The sequence below is a fragment of the Numida meleagris genome, chromosome 1 (genome assembly GCF_002078875.1).
Source record: "Numida meleagris isolate 19003 breed g44 Domestic line chromosome 1, NumMel1.0, whole genome shotgun sequence".
Taxonomy (NCBI): Eukaryota; Metazoa; Chordata; class Aves; order Galliformes; family Numididae; genus Numida; species Numida meleagris.
The window spans coordinates 15,618,156-15,640,919 of NC_034409.1; the positions used below are offsets into that span (position 1 = coordinate 15,618,156).

General features: G+C 43.7%; 1 protein-coding gene across 1 annotated transcript in view; it reads right to left on the reverse strand.

The window, feature by feature from the left end:
* Positions 1-22,764, reverse strand: part of CELSR1 (cadherin EGF LAG seven-pass G-type receptor 1) — a 157,758-nt gene that overhangs the window by 41,213 nt on the left and 93,781 nt on the right. The window contains exons 5-8 of the mRNA XM_021384652.1: positions 21,519-21,607; positions 3,370-3,527; positions 2,051-2,214; positions 636-761 (exon numbers count right to left, since the gene is read on the reverse strand). Coding sequence (XP_021240327.1) covers positions 636-761; positions 2,051-2,214; positions 3,370-3,527; positions 21,519-21,607 — 537 coding nt within the window. The remainder of the gene's footprint in view (positions 1-635; positions 762-2,050; positions 2,215-3,369; positions 3,528-21,518; positions 21,608-22,764) is intronic.

A 22,764-nucleotide genomic window follows, 5' to 3' on the forward strand; every position in this document is an offset into this window, starting at 1 on the left:
TGCTGCCTTGGAGGAGCAGGCACCCTGCAGCGCACTGACCCCAAGCCCCACGGATCCCCTTGGGCAGGCTCCTCTGGGTTCCCTGGGGAGAAACTAACGGCGGGTTCTTCACGCCCTACGGAACATACCTGCTGCTCCTTCCTCATCTAGTATTAATGAGGTTTTACACATACACACACATTGTGTTCAATCAAAGAAAAACGCAGTTAAACTGCAAGTGCTCGTACTCAGCAGAGACTGCCTTCTTGCCAAGGAAGCAGTGATTAAAAATGCACATTTGACCCTGGTTTGAGTCAAAGCCTAATAAAGTCAGCAGGATTCTTTCCTCTGATTTAAGAGGGCTTAGGATTTGGCATTTTTATTATAAACAAATTACCGAATACTGCCAAGTACTGTGGAACTACTTTGGTCAAGTAAGTAAATTGATGAAAGCTGCTGTTACCCATCAGTAAGTCGCCCATCATATTTACTATATAGGTGATCTCACAAAGATTTCCAACAGACAAAAGGCAATTTTTCAATTGCCATCCTCTGGTACTTATTCCCTAAATTGCCACAGTTGGATACAAATAATCTGAGATGTCAACGAGTGGTAATGGAATGAGATGACACATAGAGGGGTCCTTGCACCCTACCTTGCTCGCAGTTCTTCCCTCCATACTGCACAGGGCACTCGCAGATGTAGGTGTTCCACTTGTTGACGCACGTGCCTCCGTTCTGGCACCAGTTGGCTTCGCAATAGTTCCTCTGTGCTGCACATCCTACAATTCAGAAAAACAGTTACTTTACGCAGCTTCAGCAAGAAAAGGCTCTGAATGACTGAATCTGAGTTTCTTTGCAAAAAGAAGACAAAATCACTACAGCCTTTTTTTTTTTTTTAATAAATACACTTGAAGTCAGTGAACCAAAATGTGGATGGCAAAAGTTTTCATGAGCTGGGCAAGTGTCAAATTCATAAAGACAAACCTATTAATATCTATTCAGTTCAATCACTGAGCTGTAAATCTTCATAAATTAAGAGAAAATTTGGGGCAAGTATCTGGCAGCCACTGCAGGAGACAGCCAGATCGACCGGTGCTGTGACTCAGCACCACTGTTCTCAATTTACTGTCGTGTAACCAAGAAACTAATCAGGGAAAGGCAACACGTACTGTCACACAGAGGAGTAAAGCTATTGTAGGTTTTAAACCATGTGGGAACATGCTTTGAAATGAGGAAAAAGAAATCCAATCTCAAAAAAACACTTATTTTCTAATGTCCTTCCTGATGTTTATTTCCACAAGACAAAAACTTGTGTTTAACTAATATCAGAGTCATGAATGTTAAAAAAAATGCTCCAAAATAAAAGAGTAATTTGAAGCTTATGCTACAGCTTCCTTCTTATTACACGATCAATGCACCAAATAAAAACCAGAATTTAGCTCTTACACAGACCTTCAGCAGGGTGAAAGGAAAGGACTTGCCATTCTTCTGTGTAAGAGACAGATTTATGTTGGTGAGAACATTCTGTAAATCAGAATTAATCTTCATTGACCCAGGGACAAGAAACCAACCCAGAAACTCCAACAGGCTGCTGCATGAAGCTGGCCTCAGACATGGAAAACTGCACAATTTGACTTACAAGATAAACATAATTCATGAAAAAGTCATTATAAACAATGTCTTTTTCATGAACTAATCCCATTGGCTTTCAGATCGAAGTGACATTGAAAAGGTAGTTATTTCTTAAAAAAGAGTAAATTATCTGTGCAAATTCCTGGGGGAAACTTGTAGCGATGCAGAAGGTCTAAACAAGCCCAGTCCTTTTCGGCGTGCCACTTACACGTTTAAGTGTGCACCATGCCACAGGCTATTGTGTGCATCCTTGGCACAGGCGCTGACCACACCTTGCTCAAACAGAGGAGGTGTGCTGAGCAGGCCTGGCTGCAGTCCTGCCACAGATGGGGCTGCTCACAGTGCCCACCCTTCTGAAACGCTGAAGAGCTCTTTTACATACAGTTAGGGCAGAGAGCTTGCTCCTGTTGACTTTTGAGCCTTTGGTTGTTCCTACCTGGCAGTGTGCCATTATTGGCAATGAAACTAGCCATGTCAATTGGCTTGCTGTCGATGGAGAGGTTCCTCATGCAGCCGATGAACTGCCTGTTGTGCACCGGGAAATCTTCTGGCAAGTTTGGGACGCCGCCGAGCAGCAGAGGGCCAGTCAGGTCCAACGATCTGAAGGAACAAAGAAATGACCATTGTTTCCTGCACGTTGTTTGTTTGGTTTTGATTCTTATCTTACTGTTTCCATAAGCATGTTGGAGATGTTGAGTTTACTTGTGTTGCCATACACCTCCCTCTGCTACAGCAGCACTTTCAGAGCTTGTAATCAGACAACTCTCTGGTGAAGCAGCTGTTCTTGATGACAATGCAGAAACATCATAACCTGTCAATTCGGGGTTGTTATACATACAGAACCCAATGACCTGTCTCTAACAGTGGCCAACATGAGGAAGAAAATGAAAATTATGGAAAAAAAGTATAGCTGTGGGTCAATTCTTTGGGACTCCAGTAAGCCAGGGGCTGGTTTAGACTCCGCAACAGAAAGGTTGAAGTGTTGTAGACTTTCATATAATGAGTTCATTACCATACAGTGCCAAGCCTCTTTAAGACTTCTGAAGATCTTATTGGTGGAAATAGATTCCCCTGATTGATTCCTGACTGCGAAAAGTCTATCATTTGATCATCTTGAATTATCCCTAATTTTTATGATGCTCTCTCTCTTGAGGTTCTAAAGGAGCATGTGCATATCAATGGCTTTTCTGCTATCATTCATTATTTTATACCCCTACTATGTTATTTGTTGTCCATTTCCTCATTAAACTCAACAGGAATAATCTTTTTGGTCTTTCCTCACAGGAAAGCTTTTTTCTCATACCTGATGAGTTTCAGTGACCTTTTCTGTGCCTCCTTCATTTCCATCTCCTTTGAAAATAGGATTGTTAACTTAAGTGATGGAAGTAATAAGCTCTTCAGCTACACCCTTCCCAGGAAAGTTTAATATTTTATTTGCCTTACTCTCTACATTTTCATGAGTGGATTATTTTCTGGGGCCATCTACACTGATTTCTGGTCCTTTTTGGTGCATTTTTTTTTTCTGGTTCATTTTGGTGCAATTTAGGCACATGTCTGCGTCTATGTGAAATTGTGCACAGCACCAAGTGACAACACTTGGAGTAGCCTCCACCAAATTTCACCTGCCAAACTAAAACTTGTCAATTTTTTTTGTTAAATTGTATCTGTTTTTCATTTGATTGTTAACCTCATACTGTTGACTCTTCCCTAGAGAGAAGAGAACAAATGGAAAACACAAATAGAGGAAATTCTTACTTCTTTGAGCCAGTCTGAGTCCCCTGTGCAGCACAGGTGTAGTTTCCAATGAGGCTCCCAAAGCGTACGGCCACTGCTGTGTCACAGTCATCCACGGTCACCACTGCCACCTTCTCCCCCGAAGGCCCATGGGGAATTCCTAGTCGCCCAATGTTGGGCTTCAAAAAGTAAATAGCATGTCAAACAATGCTATATACACATAAGGATTTAAACACTGGTTCAGATAGCTTAACATCATACTTCTAATTACTCCCAAAGGGAGACTAAAATAGGATGTGTGAATGAAATAAAAGAAGTTAAGTTGACCAACGATACCTAGGCAAGAAAAAAAACAAAATGGATGACTTTAGAGGGTTTCATACACACCTATGGTCAGAAGTGACATGGCATGGTCAGAAGCGACCTCAGTATTTTCCACTGCTGAGCCATTTTGGCTCAAATCACTTCAAAAAGGAGTTTTCCTACTTCTGCATAACAAACTCTAATATATTTTGCTCATTTTGCAGCTCCTCACCTCAACTGAATGAAATCACTTGAATTTATCGCCATTTCCACCCAAAGACAGAAAAAACATAGTGATGTAATATCACAAATGAGGCTAAACGCTTAGACCAAGTTTTCTCTGAAGGGGAAGCTCTGTCAGAGCCACCAGAAGCACAGTGCAGGCTCCAAAAAAAGGCAGTAGCGAAAGGTTTTCCCATAACCGGGAGAGAGCTTGGATGAAGGCTGCTTGTGTCTTCCCACTGCAGGATGGGCATGGAAACCCTATGCACACTGCTGAGCCAGCTGAGAAGCCCCCACTTCTCATCACAGAACAGAGATCAGCAACCCACAGAGATGGGCAAACGAAGCCAAGAGATGAATCTGAGCTTGCTCACACAGCCACTTCGGTGTAGGCACATAGACTGACATCATGGGTGGTGTGTGAAGGAGAGGAAGCAAGTGTATTTTAGAGAGGCAACAGAAGCTCAGGCTTGCCCTGATCTCAGGGTTCATCCAGACAGCAAGAGACTCCTGCCTGCCCAACCACAAGGTACCCAGTGAACAAATGTGGGCACCAAAACTAGAACTATCACACTCAGCCTCATAACCTCACTGCTACCCTGTGCACAGGAATTGTCACCCTCACTTCAGCAACTATCAAAAACTGGGGAAATTCGATGATTCCAGCAGACAGGAAAGCCTATAGGACCGCTAAGAATCCAAACTCAATCACCCCCACCACCAGTAAATCCTTCATCTCCAGTATGTATCCATTAATTTCCCATTGGAGGGGCACAGGACCTACCCCACATCACTGACAGGAGACCACATCTGCTACACAGACACTGAACAGCCTCAGGAAACTCATCCCTCTGGTGGAGAGGTGTGTCATTATGGCGCAAAAAGGGAGCACATATGAACAGCAGCATGATAGCCTTCGTGAAGAGCTAAGAAATTGTGTAAGAAAACTCTTTTTCATGCTGGCTTTGCTACCGTTCCTCTGCGAGCAAGTCAGGATCTGACCCAGACATGCAGCATGACTGAAAACCAAGGTATACTTTTAGGACGTGTTGATCAACAAGGGTTGTAACCATAGGAAAACGGAAGCCAGCCAGGCATTACACTGTAGCTTGCTGTACATCCACTTTAGAACACACATGGCTCAAATGTGTGCTGAATGGATATTCTTTGTAGAGCAAGCAAGGAAGCAGTAAGGAGATAAAAGCCAATTCTTTCTGCTACACTTGTACACATATAAATACATTAAAATACTTAAAGTCATATCATCATCAGTAAAGACAGACAGATTTATTTATATGAGTAATTACCCTAGCACATAAAAAACTTCTTAAAAAGATGTTTCCTGGTGTCAGTTCCAGTTGGAAAGTATTTTCCATTTCCTCTACTTAATGTGAACTAATGTGATCACACAGTTTGGCAGCTATACAGTGTAAGGTTTTGACCTCTCCTAACTCATATTAAGGCAGATTTTATTTTTCTGATACTCTCCGGGCTTTGCTGCTGCCTAGCTTGGAAAGACAGGAAGCATTTATAGCTGTGGTGCTGAAAACATTACGGTGGAAACGTTAGTGAGCAGCTTTTCAAAGTAAATGAAAAAAATACATAAAAAACAAACTAGCCGACAGGCAGACTTTCCCTTCCAAAATTAAAATGTTTACATTCTGGGTGCTACTTCTATTCATTCAGAGGAATGATTTGATTAACATTTATGTTCTCTTGCTTCACTGAAATAATCTATTGTTTCTTACATGGGAGCCTTGACAAAGGAAGGGTATTTACTCTCACAGCAGGAGGGATCTGCCCAATGTTAATCAAGACTGCAACCTGATGAGACTCATCAGTTTGCAGCTGCTCCTTCACAGTCAAGTAGCCGCAGTGGTAAATGGATTTTTTTTCCTTCTTTTATTTAACATCAAAATTGCAAAGTTTTTCTCTAGATGCTGACTGGTAACTGCAGTGCAGACTTCTGGCATCTCTTCAGCTCTGATGACCACACAGAAACATGAGTTGAAGAAAAATAAATGAATTACTCAAGTGAATGAAAAAAAAAAAAACCTGTATGCGGTTCAAACCATCCTTAGTTCAAGCATGTCACGATTCTCTGAACATGCTAAAAGTCCCATTTGATAGAACAGGACAAAAATGGAATAACATGTTGCTGGGAAAGAGATTCTCTGAGTGATTTAATGTGATCTGGACTTCTTATTTCTTTTACACATATTAAGTACTACACTACTCATCTTCTCAGGATGTAGCTTAGGGAATATCTTATATCTGAAATAATGCAAATAAAAATGAAAGACTGGAATGGAGGGAGCCTAAGTTAGGAGTTCTTGCAGAATTTAATCATGAAACTGATTTTATTCATTTAATATTTTGATTAGTACTAAATATAGTTTTCAGGTGATTCAAAGGATTTCAAGAGTACTATGAGAAAATAATCACTTTGAATATGAGTCTTAGAGAATTACTCACACAACATAAAATTTGGGACCTAATGACAAGAACTTCTATGGCAGGCTTAGAGATTCCCAGGTATCAATGATGGAAAAGTATGGAAGAATTAATTGTATTAACTGACTATAAAACTATTATGAACCATAGCATGGTTAAAAATATAAAACAATCACAATGAAGAGCAGAGAATATTGTGGAAAATTTTGATTTCATTTATTAAAAATAACTTCAAAATAGAGCTGATGTGCAGAAGCGCGGTCAGGGCAATGGAAAACTTACCTTATCAAAGAGACCAAAAGGACTGGTGAAGGCTAGCAAAGGAAAGCTGGGGAAGGGTTTTGGAACTGTGAAGATGCTATCATTGCAATGGATGCGGAACAAGAACAAATGGGTAAAAGATGCCCACGAGTAATGTAGGCTGGAAATCACTAGGTGGTGCCCAGCCTTAGGAGGGGTCATCTTTGGGAGAGTAGCAGGGGCAAAAATTATTTAAAAAAAAACTTAACAATTAGAGGAGCTCATGTGAGCAGAGAACTGACCTATTTTCCTAAGAAAATAAATCATAGCAATTAATACTTACAAAATGCACAATAAAGTCAGTTCCAAACACTAAATGACAGCACAAACATCTACATTTCAAGCATGATCTCCACTTCTGTGGAATATTACTGGAGCAAGACTGATCCCTAACAGTAGGAACAGCTAACACAAAACAGCTTCAATTCACACTATTATTTTCTGGAAATGTGTTCAAGGAGTTAAAAGCCAGACTTTCATCTGGGTCCTCAGCAGTCCTTTCGGCCTGTCAGCCTCATCTCCTGAAACACCACGCTACCCTCAAAAGGCACGTTTCACTAGTGTGCCAATTCTGCAGTAAGTAAATGTTCAGTGTGGTGTACAGGAATTTACCAGCATGACCCCCATTAATGGCCATGCAAGTCACGTAACTGAGTTCCTGCTCACGGAACTGAAAATTTAGCTTGCACTGCCCTAAAGACTGCCTTTTAACTTATTGCTTGCCCAGAAAGGAGCTGGGATTCAAACTTCAAAGACCACATGCTGAAAAAGCGAGTAGCGAGGAGAGGAACCAAGCAGTGCCACAGAGAACTTGGTCACCCTTCAACAAAGTACAAAAGAATGCACGTGTCCTGGACAGAAAAAAAAGAAACGCAAACGTTGCAGAGCGTTATTATTATCATGTAACGATTCTTCAAATATTTGGTGTATTCCATATTAAAGTCTGCTGCATTGGCATCTATGCTTGCTTGTCATAAATGCATACAGAGTAATGAGGAGAAGAGCAGGAAGCAGGGCCCTGACACACTAAAGAGCTCCCTTCGTTTTTCTTTCTCTGTGAAACAAGACAAACCATATTTATGTTCCTCATATAATGGCAGTAATCACATAAAATAGTAAACAATGGCCATTTTTGGGCTGTGGAGGTGCTGCAGGCCACCTGCAGGCATTTCCTCTGGTCGCAGTTGATGTCAGAGTGAGAAAATACCAGTGAAAACGTATTTTACTAGAGATGCCAGATCTGATTGTAGTGAAACCCAAGTGCGGAGCACTGAACTGTTTTGACACCACTCCACAATTTCAACAGAAAGAAACATATGTAGATCTTCACAGGTGCCTGAAAAAAAGCTGAGAAGCTTAACCTGTGAACTTGTGTTGTATAAATGGAGCCGGATAGAGGAGAGAAGGTCATCAAAACACATATGTTTATAGTTTGCATATCTACTGCACAAATCTACTCCCATTCCACTTAAAACATCAGAGAGAGATTCTGATGTATCTCAGTTTCATTTGGACCCTTTATTATTTTAAAGTAAATATTTAACTGCTGGAACTCACACAGTTACTTATTAAAGATACAGATGGTCTAATAATGCATAGTGAGTGGAAAAGACATACAGATTAATGGATAATGGAAGCCTTGTTCTGTAATCTTAAAACATTTCTACATTATAAATAATATTGTTTTCAAAAGTCACGAAGCAAAATCATTGCAGAGGTTAAAGCAAATAGTCCATCTTTGGTAGATTTATCTTGAATTAAACCAGACTAGATACTGTACACATAAAAATACTGCAAAGTGCCAATGTTTGTCTAGTCAATCAGCAGCAGCAATGAGGATTAGCTCTCTGGATCTCACCCTGTATTAGTTAATCCATAAGATCACAGAATCATAGAATAGCTTGGGTTGGAAGGGACCTCAAAGATTATCTTGTTCCAACCACCCTGCTACCCACTAATTCAGGCACCAGACCAGGCTGCCCAGGACCTCATCTGACCTGCCCTTAAGCACCTTCAGGTACAGGACATCCAAAACTTCTCTGGGCAGCCTGTTCCATCACCTCACCATGCTCTCAGTGACAGGGTTTTTCCAAAGGTCTCACCAACGTCTCCTCCTGGAACACCTTCCACCAAATTCCAAGTTCCATTGTCATACAAAAAATTGCCAATTGACTTCTTGCAAAGATGGAAAGAGTGATAGTAGAGCATTTCTGGTCAGATGGAACAGTGTTCCATCTTCATGGTTATTTCCTGACCTCATGCTCAAAGCTGTGCTCTGCAGTCCCAGTCTTGGCCACAGCTCCTTCCATACGTCCAGCTGCCCCACTGAGCCCAGTGAAGGGGCTGACAGTGGAGGAGAGGACTCGGTAGCAGACTGCAAATATGGCCAAGACTTTGAGAATACAAAATGGAAACTCCTGAAAATGAGACCAAACTGATCTAGCTATGTTTGGCATCAGGAGAGCTGTTTTTCTCAGAGGATACATACAATGCCACATGCTGTAAATGCTGCCTTTCCCCAGCTCACTGTAAGCATCAAAAATCTGTTCTGGAAAGTTGGACTTTTGTCCAAATGCTTTGTGTGGCATGGTTTAATATGCAGAGCTTGGCTTGTTTGTCTTGAAATAAGTGTGAATCTGTAAAAAAGAAAAGCCATCCTGAAGTCAGTGCCAGCCTTTCAGGGTTTCCAGGAGTTTGCTTACTGGACAATAAGTTACCCTTCTGTTTTTGTTAATCAGTAGCTAATGATTTATTGACTGTTATGAGTGGTTAAAGGTTAAAAAGAATCTGTTTCCTAGCTATTTTTAAAACAAAACAACACTCCTCTGCATTGTTAACGTGCTGGTTCAGACCCCAAGTGTTGCTCAGTGCCTCACACTCACTCTCTTTGGGGCTCTTTTCTTCCCAGCCCTTCCAGTTACAATGATAATGGGGGAAAATGGAGCCACCAGCAGTGGGTCCCGTGGGATGCTGCTGCCGGACCGTCCCCCTCCTGGCTCCCTGGCGCTCATTAGGCTGCCCGCCAGCCCCCCAGCCCCTTCGTTAACCCGCTGGCCCCTATGCTGCCATCCAACGCCTAGAAGGCAGCGAGCCTCTCTGATTCCCAGGCGATGCCGTGCTGCTTCAGTGGTCAAAAAGCTCATTAACCGCCTGCCGCCACGCTCTGCCTGGGCCAGCAGCCCCCAGCTGGCCCCACAAGGAGGATAAATAAATAAGCAGGAAAAAACAAATGCATCAGCCAGCAGCAAGGAGAGAAATGCCAGTGAAGCTCAGTGCTGTCCCGTGAATTTTTCTGATCAGTTGGGAAATTCTAAATTAGGTTAGATTAAGAGAAGCCATTAATGTTGATCTCTGCTTTTTTCAAGTTTCCCTCTAGAGATTTCCAAAGCACCTTTAAAATTAGCGATGTGAAGAACAGAAAATCTCTTACAAACATCCACTGGATCCCTCCTGATGAGTCACCAGGGAAAAGCAGGCCGCATCATTTCACATCAAACCCTCATTCCTTTGATGTATGCATCCCCTTTACTCCCTGAATATTTTAATGGCATTTCTTTATACAAACTTGGCTCAAGTCTATAGAGAAACATGAGAGCCTGTGACAGTGAAAAGGAAAACCCCAAAGCTTCCCATCAGTGAATCAAAAAATGCAAATGCTGAAAAGCCACCAGACCAGTTTCCTTTCCTAGACGAACTCCCTGCAACACCAGTAGTCTGCATCCAGGCTGGGCTGCGGGGCTGAGTGGGTTTTACTGGCCTGGTTTGTTATCTCCTTTCTGGCTGCATCCAGCAGGCAGGCTTCTCACACGGTCAGGGGATGCAGCATGTGTGAGCAGCACTGCCCTCAGAACTGCAGAGACTGAGCAGCCTCATGTCCCACCTTGAGTGTCACCATGTGGCAATGGCACAGGGCCTCTCAGCAGAGCTGTGAAGAGCAGTGTGCACTGTGTGATGTGGTGAGTGGGCATGGTGGGGATGGGTTGATGGTTTGACTAGATGATCTCAGTGGTCTTCTCCAGCCTTAATAACTCTATGATTCTAACTGTGCTGTGGCTCAGGGCAGGTGGCAGGGACACAACTGGGTCTATCAAACCCAGGAGTCCCACACTGCCATATGGACTATGCCAGGGTCCCCCAGACCCTATGGTCCCCAGGTAATTGCAAACTCCTGCTTCCCCTCACTCCACAGACAGATGCAAAATGCCTGAAAAGTTCACCGGGAATCAGTGAGCTACTATAGATTTAGTGTGTGATTAAAGGAAGATAGCAGTGCACTTCAAAGTCCTTGCACTGAATTCCTGAGGTGCCATTTCAATGACTTTGCTGGAAATAGCATGCCATGCTAAATTGGTGTTTCATCCCCTCCAAAATAGAATAGAGGGTGAAAATGTTCCTTTGCAACAACAAAAAGGACAGAGGCATTTTTTGGAAGAACAACATACTTCATCAGAAACAGAACAGCATAAAAAAAATAGCGGCACTTGAGGAAGGGAAATAAATGGTTGTCACTACAGGTGCGACCCTAATGACTGGGGACCAAACCTGCCAAACCTGAAGAAAATTATGTAATGTCACAGTGTCAGTGAAACCAGAACTGAGCGTGTCACTGCTCTCAGTGCTGAATGTCACTTGGTAACTCCACGGCCTGTCCCCCATATCTGAACAGCAGTTGGCTCTGCAGGGCCCAGCCTTCAGCGCAGTACTGAAGCTGAGGCCTGATGATGAGCTAAAGACCCTCCAGCCTGCCACCTTCCCACCTGTTCAGCTTTCAGAGGAGCTGAAAATCACCTTTTTGGGTGATGCTACTAAATCTCCAAGGAGATTTATGGTGTGAAGGTGTTAGACAGCCCGAGCTGACCCAGGCTGCCTAGTGCCAGGTTGCCCAGGGGGACCACACAGCTGAGGCCCAGCCAAGGGGAGAGGTGGACACAGGCTTTAAGCTCTGTTTGGTTTTGACTTCAAGACTCTCTGCGCAAAAATCCTGGGTAGTGCCACTGAAATGTCCCTTTTACATGCAAATATAAATTCACTATCAAAACAAGTATGTCAGGTGTTGCTTGCAAATTCTGCCAGAATAATGTTTCAAAAGCACTGGGGAGAGACAGACAGCAAAGCACTCTGCACTGGCCTGGCCCACTTCCTCCCTAACATTTCTCCAAGCTGTTACAGATAACTGAGCAATTCAGGGCTGGGGAACAGGACACACTTTGCATTTCAATGACCCTCAGATGACTTTCACTGCTTTACACTTTCATTTCCTGAGACACAGATTTAGAGGCCAGTTATTTGTTATTTTGTTTCAAGGCAATGGAATGTCGCTCTACAGCCAAGCCCCGATTTCCTTTCTCAGGTATTAATCACTTTTCACTTATCCTTTACCAGAAAAAAAAAAACAAAAAAAACCCCAACAAAAACAATTACTACTAATTGAAACCTGCAAGAATAAATATCCTGTTCTGCAAGAGCAGGTTGGCTGCCCCCATTATGCCCACTAAAACCTGCAACCATGCAACCATGTCAGAGAAGGACGAAGAAAAAGTACATATTGGCCAGGCAGCCCTGCAGTGATTTCCAGGAGGTGTTAGGAATGAAGGAATGGTTGTCACAGGCCAGTGCAAGTCGTGCTGAGGGAGCGTTAGACGGATACAGAGGAGCGTAAGATCGGGACAACCCCACAGCAACACTTACTTCTCCTGCCTTCCCAACTCTCTCCCTTCCCACCCGCAACACAGAAGATGGAGCTCTGGATGGGTTTTCACAAGATCCTGCCCCATTTTATGGGTGAAAGGGACTAATGTTATTATCTGTTCATACTTTTGCCTAATAAAACAGAACTCACCACAAGAACCGTTGAGTCCTGCCCCACAACATAGCTTGCACTTGAGCTAAAATTTTCCATTAGAAAGGGAAACGCTGACATGACTTCAGGATTTCAAAGGATGGTAAAATCAGCAGAACTTCAGGCAGGTAACTGCAGATTATCTGCCTTACCTGTTAATGACATAATGTGTTATTTCTAGAAGTTGTCAAGCTTTAGTTTCTGTATGTTAAACCTATGATCTGATCTAGGACTTCCATTGACGATCCTCAGGACTTCTGTGGAAGTTGCTGAGTTGAGCCTCAGCAAAGACTGTAGTCTGAATCATGAGGAAATGACTCACACACTGAGCTATTTCTGCACAGGTTACCTTTTCTCATGACAATTTCAAAATTGTGTTCTGAGCATGTAGGAAATGACATGTTTTGCATTCAGGCATGAGGCACACTTTATGTATTTGACTAGAACAACATTTTGATCTTTGTAAAATCCTGGCCTGCAATGAGCAATGGAAAATCTAATTTCTTTCCCTTCCTTTGGATGCTTGTAATTTTAACTGCTCCTTTTTTTTTTCTTTTTTAAATGGCCATGCCCACTAGCTCCAAAAACACATAGTACAGATATATAATGCAAAAGCATAGAAACAAATTCCTCTAATTCAAAAGTCATACCCATATCACATGGGTTCCACCAACACTAGCTACCGCCATGCTTTATTAGTATACAAGTCTACCCACCAAAAGCACAAAAATCCACTGATTCAGGAACTTCTGTTCTTTTAAGAAAGTTGTCAAAAAAGTATCATGATGGCATTTGACTTCTCATACTGGTAACTCCGTAAAAATTCCTTGGCCTCTTTAGTTGGAAAGTAAATTAAACACACCTGCCTCTCTGGATACTGGTAAAAATTCTGGCCCTGAATGGCAAGGCAAGTGAGCTTTTCAATTGCTTCTTTTCCTTGTATAACTGAAGAAACTCCTCTCTGTGAAAATGAGGCCCTGTACTTACCTAGGTAACCATTGACAAGTCTCTTCCAACACCACAGGTAAAAGACTGGACTGCTGTCCTGTTCCCTGTGTTTTTGGTGTCCTGCAAACTTTCCCATGCTTAAGCTATCATGAAAACTCATGACTTTTTCAGTATTTACAATGCCTCCCCTCCCCACAAAAAATATTTGCTTAACACTGCAATTAATGCTCTGCATTTTTATTCACCAGGAGATGCCAAGAACTGCTGGAGCAGGTCCGAGCTAATCACGGACACTGTGGACACAGCAAGTTTCTCTGAGACAATAGAATTAAACTCTGGAGGGGCCCACACCTGATCAACAGTGGCAATATCATAACCTTCAACAACTGCTTTGTTTACTTAGAAAATCTCCCTCAATCCTTTAACAAATTAGTCTGGAAGCCACCAGGAGGATTAACTTCAGAAATTCTCCCTCAGATCACAATTACGTCTGCTCAGATGTCACGAGTGATAGACGTTTACATAAGCCGTATCTAATCTTTATTGCAAATTACATTTCCAACGATTTGACTTGTGTTGGATCTGTCTTTTCAACAAGAGTTCCAAAAAAACGAAAGGGAAGGGAGAGGAAGCCTCTCCTCTTTGTGGGAGGCGTTCCCAGCACAAGCTGTAACACCCAATACCTATCCAAGAATTTCATCGTCATCCACATTTTCTGACTGTTCCAAGATAAACAATACTGGATGGCGTCATGGATACGGTAGGAGCAAAATCTTCCAACCTCGGTCCAATGACTGAATGTTACACCTAGCTGGTGGCAGCTACATGCTTTTTGTCCAGCAAGTTGGCAATCTCTATTCGGCTGCAGGCATTTGCTTGCCTTGTCAATCACTGGGGCAGCTGGCAGCCTTGTCAGAGGGGAAGTCAAGGCTGGGCAAACACTGCCTTCATGCCTGACAGGGACAAGGATAGAGGTGGGCAATGGCAGGGCACGGGGAAGTCTGTGCTGAGCCGCTCTGCTGTGCTCTGGTTCACCTGCCAGCCCTGGAACAGACCCGGCACTTCTAACAGGAATTACTGGTTCCGAATAAAGAATAATTCTGTTTCCACAAGAGGTGAATTTGTTGTCACCAGAGAGCGGTGTGCTTTCAGAATACAAGAGACCTGTGTCTGCAGGCCCCGCAGGCACCTGGCACAGGGCCACACAAAGCACGGCTGACTGTCCAGGTTGCTGCATTTCATCCCACCCTACTCTAAAATAAAGTGCTCCATCAATCTCCATAATGCAGATTAACACAATGGTTGTGTGTGAGCACAGAGGTGGAACTTAATTTTTAAAAGGGAACTTTTGCCTGTGCCTGCTGAAGTCCTTTGGAAGTGCTCCCAGTCGCTCGGCACTGGCTCTCAGAGTCAAAACAGAGGCTCCAGTAAAATAAAGGCAGTGATGAATGTTACAGATTTGCTATAAAGATAAAGAAAATCCTAAAGATTATTCTGTTAATGAGTTGCAGGCATAACGTGTAACAGTATGAGAAAATGCAGGAGTTGTACAAGACAGAAACCAGGAGGAGCTCACAGCTGCAACATGGTCAGTAGGTACTGCACAAAAAAGGCATGCTCCAGTGTGTGTTTACCTAGCCTCTTCCTTTCGTTCAGCCAGAAGATGCCACTGTGCTGGATGTCTGGAAGACACGTGTGTAGAAAAGCCATTCTGGCTTGACTTTATATCTCCAAGATGGCCATGTAAATGCTGTCATTTCTATCTCAAGGTCTTTGTTCCCTGTCCATTATGGAAAGGCTTTACCTACAACCTGCTAAACACCAAGCCTTTGTGAAGTCCTTTGTATTTATTACTTAGATACAATAAAAATTGTGCATGGAGATGGAGAGTGTGCATGGAGTGAAGGTATTTTGGATCAGATCTGTGTATGCTTTACATTTGATTTTCACTGTAAGAGAATTGAACAATACTATCAATAAGTGAACTCTCAATTTATGCCTCTTTAGATCTCTTTTGATTGATGTGCATAAAACTAAATGCTGGAGAATGGCTAATTCTAGCAAACAGAGAAACAAGCTTGGGCTCCCAGACAAAAGAAAGACCATCATGAAACTGTGCTGATGAGGAACGTCTTGAATCTGTTTAAAACACCCAAGTAAAATATCCACCAAAATAAAGAGGCTGCCGGTGAAAAGGGTGGAGTACCTCAAGATGTACCTCCAGACTTTAGATAAGGAGCTTTTTCTTGTGTCATTATCTATGGGTCTCAGGACCTCTTCCTTAACTAGGGATGAGCTACAGGCAACAGCAGTGAAAGCTCTGTATGCAACCAAAGCTGCTGGTACCCAGTAGGGTCACCAGGTCCCAACTGCCTGCAAATCTCTTCAGTGACAACATATTTTGCAAACGAATCTCCACTAAATGCCTTGATTCTTTCAGTCTGTTCGGAGCCCATTTTGAAACCCATGTGGGGTCACAAGGAAGCTGAGGCTGATGGAAGCAATGCTGATGGCCACGGCTGGCAGACACGGTGGGGAGCAGCCTGAGGAAAGATGGGAGCTGGAAGGGGGCAGTGGTCTCCCCAAACAGTGAATGCGGGGGAAGACAAGAGTGCAGAAGAGGGCAGGATTTCAGCAGGGAGAAGCAGTGTCAGGGGAATCAGTGATGGTGCAGGCCATCCCATGATGCTGGAGGTGAGTGGAAACAGCCTTTCCCAAGAACTGCCCCAGACTGGCTTGTGGATGCCCTTTTCTTCTGTTTTTTTTTTGCTGTTGTTGTTTTTTTCTTCCTACCCCTTTCCTTCGTTCATTTCATCTCCTGAGTCCTAAGAAAGTACAGACTCTGCTCAGTTCCTCCACCCAGAGGTAGATCACCTCCAGCATTGCTGCTATTCATCCACGAAATGTGGGATTTGTGGATGTAGACCTGAAATTACCCATTCTGCTGATGCCGTACAACAGCTACACAGGTACAGTTTAAAAATCATTTAAAATCAGCCATGGAGGCCAAGCATGCACAAGGGAAGAGCTGCAAAGTGTACCTGAGGTGCAGAAAATCAATTACAGAATGTGTCTTGGCACAGAAGCAGAGGAGATTTTGGCATCGGCAAACAACCACCATTCAGAGGGATGGGCACAAGCTCTCCAGGAAGAAAAGGCACAGGCAAATTCTAGCCCTCAAGTGAGCTCACAGCTCAATCTTGCTGGCAAGACTCAAGCTTCAGCTTGCCTCAGTCAAAGGCCAGCTAACCCCACTGCGCACCACAGGGAGGAGGATTTTGAAAGGATACGTGAGTCTGATTTAGAGCAACGCACACACCACACTTCTTTGAATTCATGGCACACTGAAGCTCAGCCCAGAGCAGCCTTCATCTCTTAAGTGTATCTCCAGCTGAAGAATTCACCTGCTTGCTCCAGAGGCTGGCTGCAGGCAAGGCACTGGTCTGGGCTCCCTGCTGGAAGCACGCAGGTCCCTGTTAACTGCTCCCATGGTGAGTTTTACCATGGTTGCTCCCCAGGCAGCCAGGCTTCTGAAACAGCAATCATGCCTCTCTTCAGTAGCTTCAGGAAATGCAAGGAAGGAGTGAAATAAGGGCACCTTTCTACTACCTGTTGTCAAATAGGTCCAGCTGTGGAAGAAGCATGATGTTTTTCCTGAATATCTCCTTGCTAGGAGCTGGAGGACTAAGCAACCAGTATGGCCAAGGTTCTCCAAAGCATCCTTACTGTTGTGAGCCACTCTGTGAGTCATTTGGGGATTTGTGCAGCCCGTGTTCCACAACAGTTGCAATACATTTCAGGCACACAGAGATCACACGTTTCTCTCTGCCCTTTCTAGATTTTCCATCATTTAGATAAAATTACCCCATACTCCCTTAAAGAGACGCAGAAAGATCTTCTGCCTACAGAACAGTAACGTCCTTAAGTGACTTTGATGTCATGTACATAAGTAACATACAAAATACACAGTATATAAATATACATGTACATGCCCTCTATAATTAAAGGAACATGTCCATACGTAAAACAGTTTTATCTCTTGCCAAATGATGAATTCTACCCTGGGGTAATGAGTCAGGTAAAACATTAACATAAATTTGATGGTGTATCTTAAATTCTCAACAAAATTGAATTTCTATCAGAAGTCTGGGAGAGCGGCTTGAAGTTTTCACTTAATTAAAAACATCACCCATTACCCAGACTCACTGAAATCTCCCGTACCAAACACAGCCCACTGTTGTACATGATGCTATATGTACAGTGAAAGCCAGCTAATTTCTGTGATATTATTGATACTGAGCATTGCTACCATCAAACACCCTGGTGGTTTTGGTCGTACTCCAGACTGACAAACATCAGTGTCACTAAACCCACTGACTGCCATTCACCCTGGCAGGTGTGGCCAAAGGACTGCTAAGGACCAAATCAGCACAGACTGACTGTGCTCTCATCGTGCAGACAGGACTCAGGCTACCAAGGCAAAGCAAGCGCTCATTTTGCCGCTGCCCTGTGAACAAGCAGCAGGAGCTTCTGCTGTTTTCCACCAATGCATTATTTGCCAAGTTGAAATCTCCCTTCTGCCACTTTTCCTTCCAAATTGATATCTCCTTTCTTCTGAATTTTGTATAGATTCATATACCTCTTGGGAAAGAAGGTTATGCAGGTCACCTCTAATTTAATACCACCCACTGACTTTAATGGCTGCAAGATCAGGATACCAGAAGCTAATGTGTTTTAGCTAACAGAATCAGCAAACAGCTTTCCTCCCTGCTTTCCCCCAGCTGTCAGCAAACATCTGTAACTGCAAAAAACACTGCTTACATGTAAAACACTATCTTGCTACTGGGTAAGTGACAAGATTTTTAATATATAACTGAAACTAGAGAACAGGTACAAAACATTCCTATAGCTCTTACAGCTACTAGTTCTTTCCTCTTGGAGTTTGCCACCTGGGAATCCACTAGAGAGCCAACTCTTTGTCAGTAAGACATCCACAGGTCTCACTTAGGCATTTCCACTGAAACCAAGGGTGACGAGTGGAAGTGTCACCACAGCAAGTGGATGGGGCTGGATGAGAAATTACAAAGGACGTTGCCCATAGGACAGAGATGTGGGGCAATGCCTGCAACCAGCTGCAGTGGGACTTCCTCTGCTTTTCTAACTTGCATTCAGAATTCACAAGGGGACCCATCCTCAGCTCGAGGGAGGAATAATATGGTTTGTGTGAAGAAGGGTGTAGGCAGGCTGCTGGTGTCAGGTCTGAAAGGCGGGCTGGACTGACCTCTTCTTACTGAGTCTCAAATGTCTGTCCTTCAGGGGCAGGGAACCCTTGCAATGAGGAATTAATTGTAAAATGACATTTTTGAGATAGCACTGAAGATACCTGCAATTTTACCAAGCACACTGCTCCTGAGTTGGGCATAGAAAATAATCCATGAGTCATTTCTACATTTAGTTCCCATTTACTTATCATTATCACTGAGCTGACCCTGCAGCGAGGCACCAGCTGGGGTGAGAAAATGATGCTGCAGAAGCTTCCTACCAGAGTTGCCCCGTACACACAATTCACTTGCTCCTGAAATCTAAATTTCAGTGACACTCAGCAAAACTTCATCCACAGAGCTGCAGATGCCAAAAACTGCTCAGACTGCGCTTGTATCCAACCACGATCAACTCAGATTTCAAGAACAGCTTCCAGACCTGTGGAAACTCATCTAAGAAAATTTGCTTTGGCGTGAAGTGATTTAGGTTATGTGTCGAAGTCTGTTAGCCATTCTCCTCAAAAATTTAAGATGAAAAATTAACCTCAGCTGTGAAGAAACCTGATACTACTTATGTGAACTGCAACGGTATCTGAAAGTTCCACAGAAGACCAAGCCTCTTTTTCTTTTTCTTTTTTTTTTTTGCTGTATGAAGAAAAAAGGAAATAAAAAGGGAATAATCTGAACAGTTTCTAGCAGAGTATTTTTAAAAAACATACTTTAACGAAGTTGAACAGGAAAAAGAAACCGTGGAAGAAGAATGAATCTAAGAGTGGCACTCTCAGGGAGGCTGCACTGTTTCTGAGTGGAGGGAAGGGGCAGCAGCAGAGGTGGGGCGAGGACACGGCACTGTGCAGTGGGATTTTGGAAGGATGGAGCTCCTGAAAAACAATACGAGTGAAAGACACGGAGCAACTCCTGTCCTGCCCCTGCCCATCTGCGAGCTGTATGTGATTCAGGCTAAGTCATGAGTTTTGGGTACTGTTATCCAAACATGTCTTCGCTGCATCAAGTTTAGACACAGCATCCCATTTACTCTGGCACAACCCAAGTCCCTCAATTATCTCTGTCTTTTCAACCTGCTCACAGGCATTTTTCTTCCAGCCCTGTTAAAATACAAAGTAGCCAGGGAACTGCTTTGCCAGCAAGCAGGAGCCGGGTGAAGGACAGGGAGCCCCGCAGGGCTGCCCCGCTGCATCCCACAGCACCAGGGTGAGGCCAGCGGCGGGGCCCTCCCTGCTCTGCCTCTCTTCCCCACATTCTCCCCACACAGTGGGGACTGGCTCATTCCCCTTGGAAAAAGTGGGGCTGAGGAACAAAAAAAAGACAGGGTGTCTGTATTAACGCCAGGAAAACACCAGTCCCCACACTGCGAGCACCGCTCAATGACCTCCCTGGCTGGAAACGAGGCAGGGGTTATTTTTAACGCCCGTGTCAGATCTCTTTGCCTTTTAAAGAGTGTCCTGGGGCTGCCCGGGCCCTTATCTCCCTGACAGCGTGCCAGAGCTGCTCTACAGGCTGTGCTGCAGCTGCCACGGCCTTGCCACCGAGGAGCTGAGAGCGGGAACATCTCCCAGCTGTCCCTGCAAATGCTTGGCTCTTCATTGAGAAAAACAGACGGTATGGGAACATGTTTAGTAAGAAAGGCCCTCGTGGTGTCCACAGGTGCAAGCACAGTGACACGCCAAGCTTCACTTCTGTTTCTCTATGTTCCAGAAAGCGGATAGCTAAAAGAAAATTGGGTTTAAGCAACAAAATTAAGAACATTTTTATTTTCTCAGCAGAATATCCTTAGGCAAGGAGACTCTTTGGACTCAGAGTCCAAAGAAAACCCTCCCATCCAATCCACCACATAAACCGTGATGACAGGATGCAGCAGTGGGAAATAAAGAACTTGCTGATCATATTAATCCTTCATCTTCCTTTCAGCTTCCCACATTAGTATCCTGTTTCCTTTTTAACAGCCAACAATACTCCTCTATTTCCTGATGTAATCCCTCCTAATACTGTCATTTTCGACTTAAAAGCAGCGCTTCTCAGGAACTGAAGAAATTCTCTGATTTTTGCCAGAGATTGAAGAGCATCCCTCTGCACACAGCGACACTGCACCCTCTGAATGCTTGCACTCTGCTTCTTCCCGAAGCGGCTGCTTTGCACAAGTCCCCATCTCATCAAACCGAGACTCCTCATGTCAGCTCCTGAGAGAGCAGATGTTGACTTGTCCCCATGGGGACAGACCTCTGTGTGCCCCCGACAGCACGGAGCCACACTTGCTGCATTCCTCCTGCACATCCTTTTTTATACACACAAAAAATGGTGTAGTAAGATAGCCGTCAATTACTGTAAAGCGTCAAACATTTCACAATCAATTTTTCCATACTAGAAACCTTGCACTAACTAAACCAGTTGCTTCCCATGTGAAAATAGAGTTATATGGAGCAACTTTGTTTTGCCATAAAAATTTCCATGTTAGTGGTTTGTAGTCACTACGCTGAAGGTTCCTGCACGGCACAGTTCTTCAAAGACTTCAAATCAATGCGTCAGTCATTTTAGATACATTGATATTCTGAAGGTTTTGAAGAACTAAAATCAGTAAGAGCTGCGAGTACCTAGAGGTACATCTAGTGGTATTTCTAAAGAGGACATACGAGGTCAGACTTCACCTTGAGATAAAGCTCAGAAGGAAGCTTTGACGCAGGCAAGGTGAGCAAGACCAGCTCCACTTGTGCAGAGCTGGTTAAATAAATACAGTTTGGGTCACCTGCATGCATCAGCAGAGCTCAGTGACGCGTGTCTCTATTACTGGCAAATAATAGGGGTATCGCTAGTATGATTTCCCTTACCTTATTGTAGTACTGCACCTGGACCGAATGCCACTGCCCGTCACTGACCCCTCCAGGAACAAACGGTGCCACCGTCGTGGTTGTCTCCCCTGCAGCAAGAGCAGAAGAGAAGAGCAATCAGTGCTCCTGCAACTCCACTGCACCCCACACTGCGACACAGCGCAACCTTCACTGGGGACAGGATGCAGCCGCCTTACTTCCTCGTGGAGGAACTGGGGATTTTGTCCTGAGAGGCAGTAAGCAGCCCCAGTTTCCTGGAATTACTTCGGTGCACAAACACAAAAACAGCTTCTCACATATGCTGGTGAATTGTGTTATTTTCTGCTATGCTTTTTGCAGAGTGCACAGGTATTGTGTAGATATAGTCACTGCTACAATGGCCAACATGAATTTTTCCACGTTTCTGCCAGAAGCAGCACACTGAATTTTTTTACATAAAGAGCATCATGCGCCAGGGGAGATTCAGGCTGTATACTAGGAAGAATTTCTTCTCAGCAAGAGTGGTGAGGCACTGGCACAGGCTGCCCAGGGAGGTGGTGGAGTCACTGTTCCTGGAGGTGTTCGAGAACTGCGTAGATATGGCACTGAGGGACATGGTTTAGTGAGCATGGCGGGGATGGGCTGACAGTCGGAGTAGATGATCTTAGTGGTCTTTTCAACTCTAATGACTGTATGCCAAGATATTTTCATAGGGAACAGAATCCTACTTCCACTCACTGGTAAGGAGTTCCACTGTGACCACGTGAGATAGTTATGTGTATAAAACACAGGAACAGTAACTGTGGATCTCAGCAAAATTTTACAAGTGATTAATGAAATTACTGGCAGCCCTTCAGTATTTAAATTTGAAAGCAAGCTCTTCACGTTGCAGTTGTAAAGCAGAAGCCTTTAAATCAAGTCTGAGTCAGCACAACCCGCTCAGAAACCATGCATATCTGCTCCGAGGTAGCAACAAAATAAACATTTGTGTTGAAAGGACATGAAAGGCTTGGCAAGGAGAGCTGATTGCTAGGTTTTGTCTTTTTTTTCCTTTCTCTTTTTCTTTTTTAAACAGTTGGAAAATTCTGCACAATAACCCACAGGAAGATTAACTCCCTCCCATAAGCTAACATTACTGTTGAGCTTAAAAATGTACTTTCTGCTCTTTATTTGCAACAAATGCTTTACCCTCTGTGAAGCACTATTCCTTCCATTCTTATCCTACATAATTCTGTTCATTTCAGTTTAATACATTTGACACCTTACT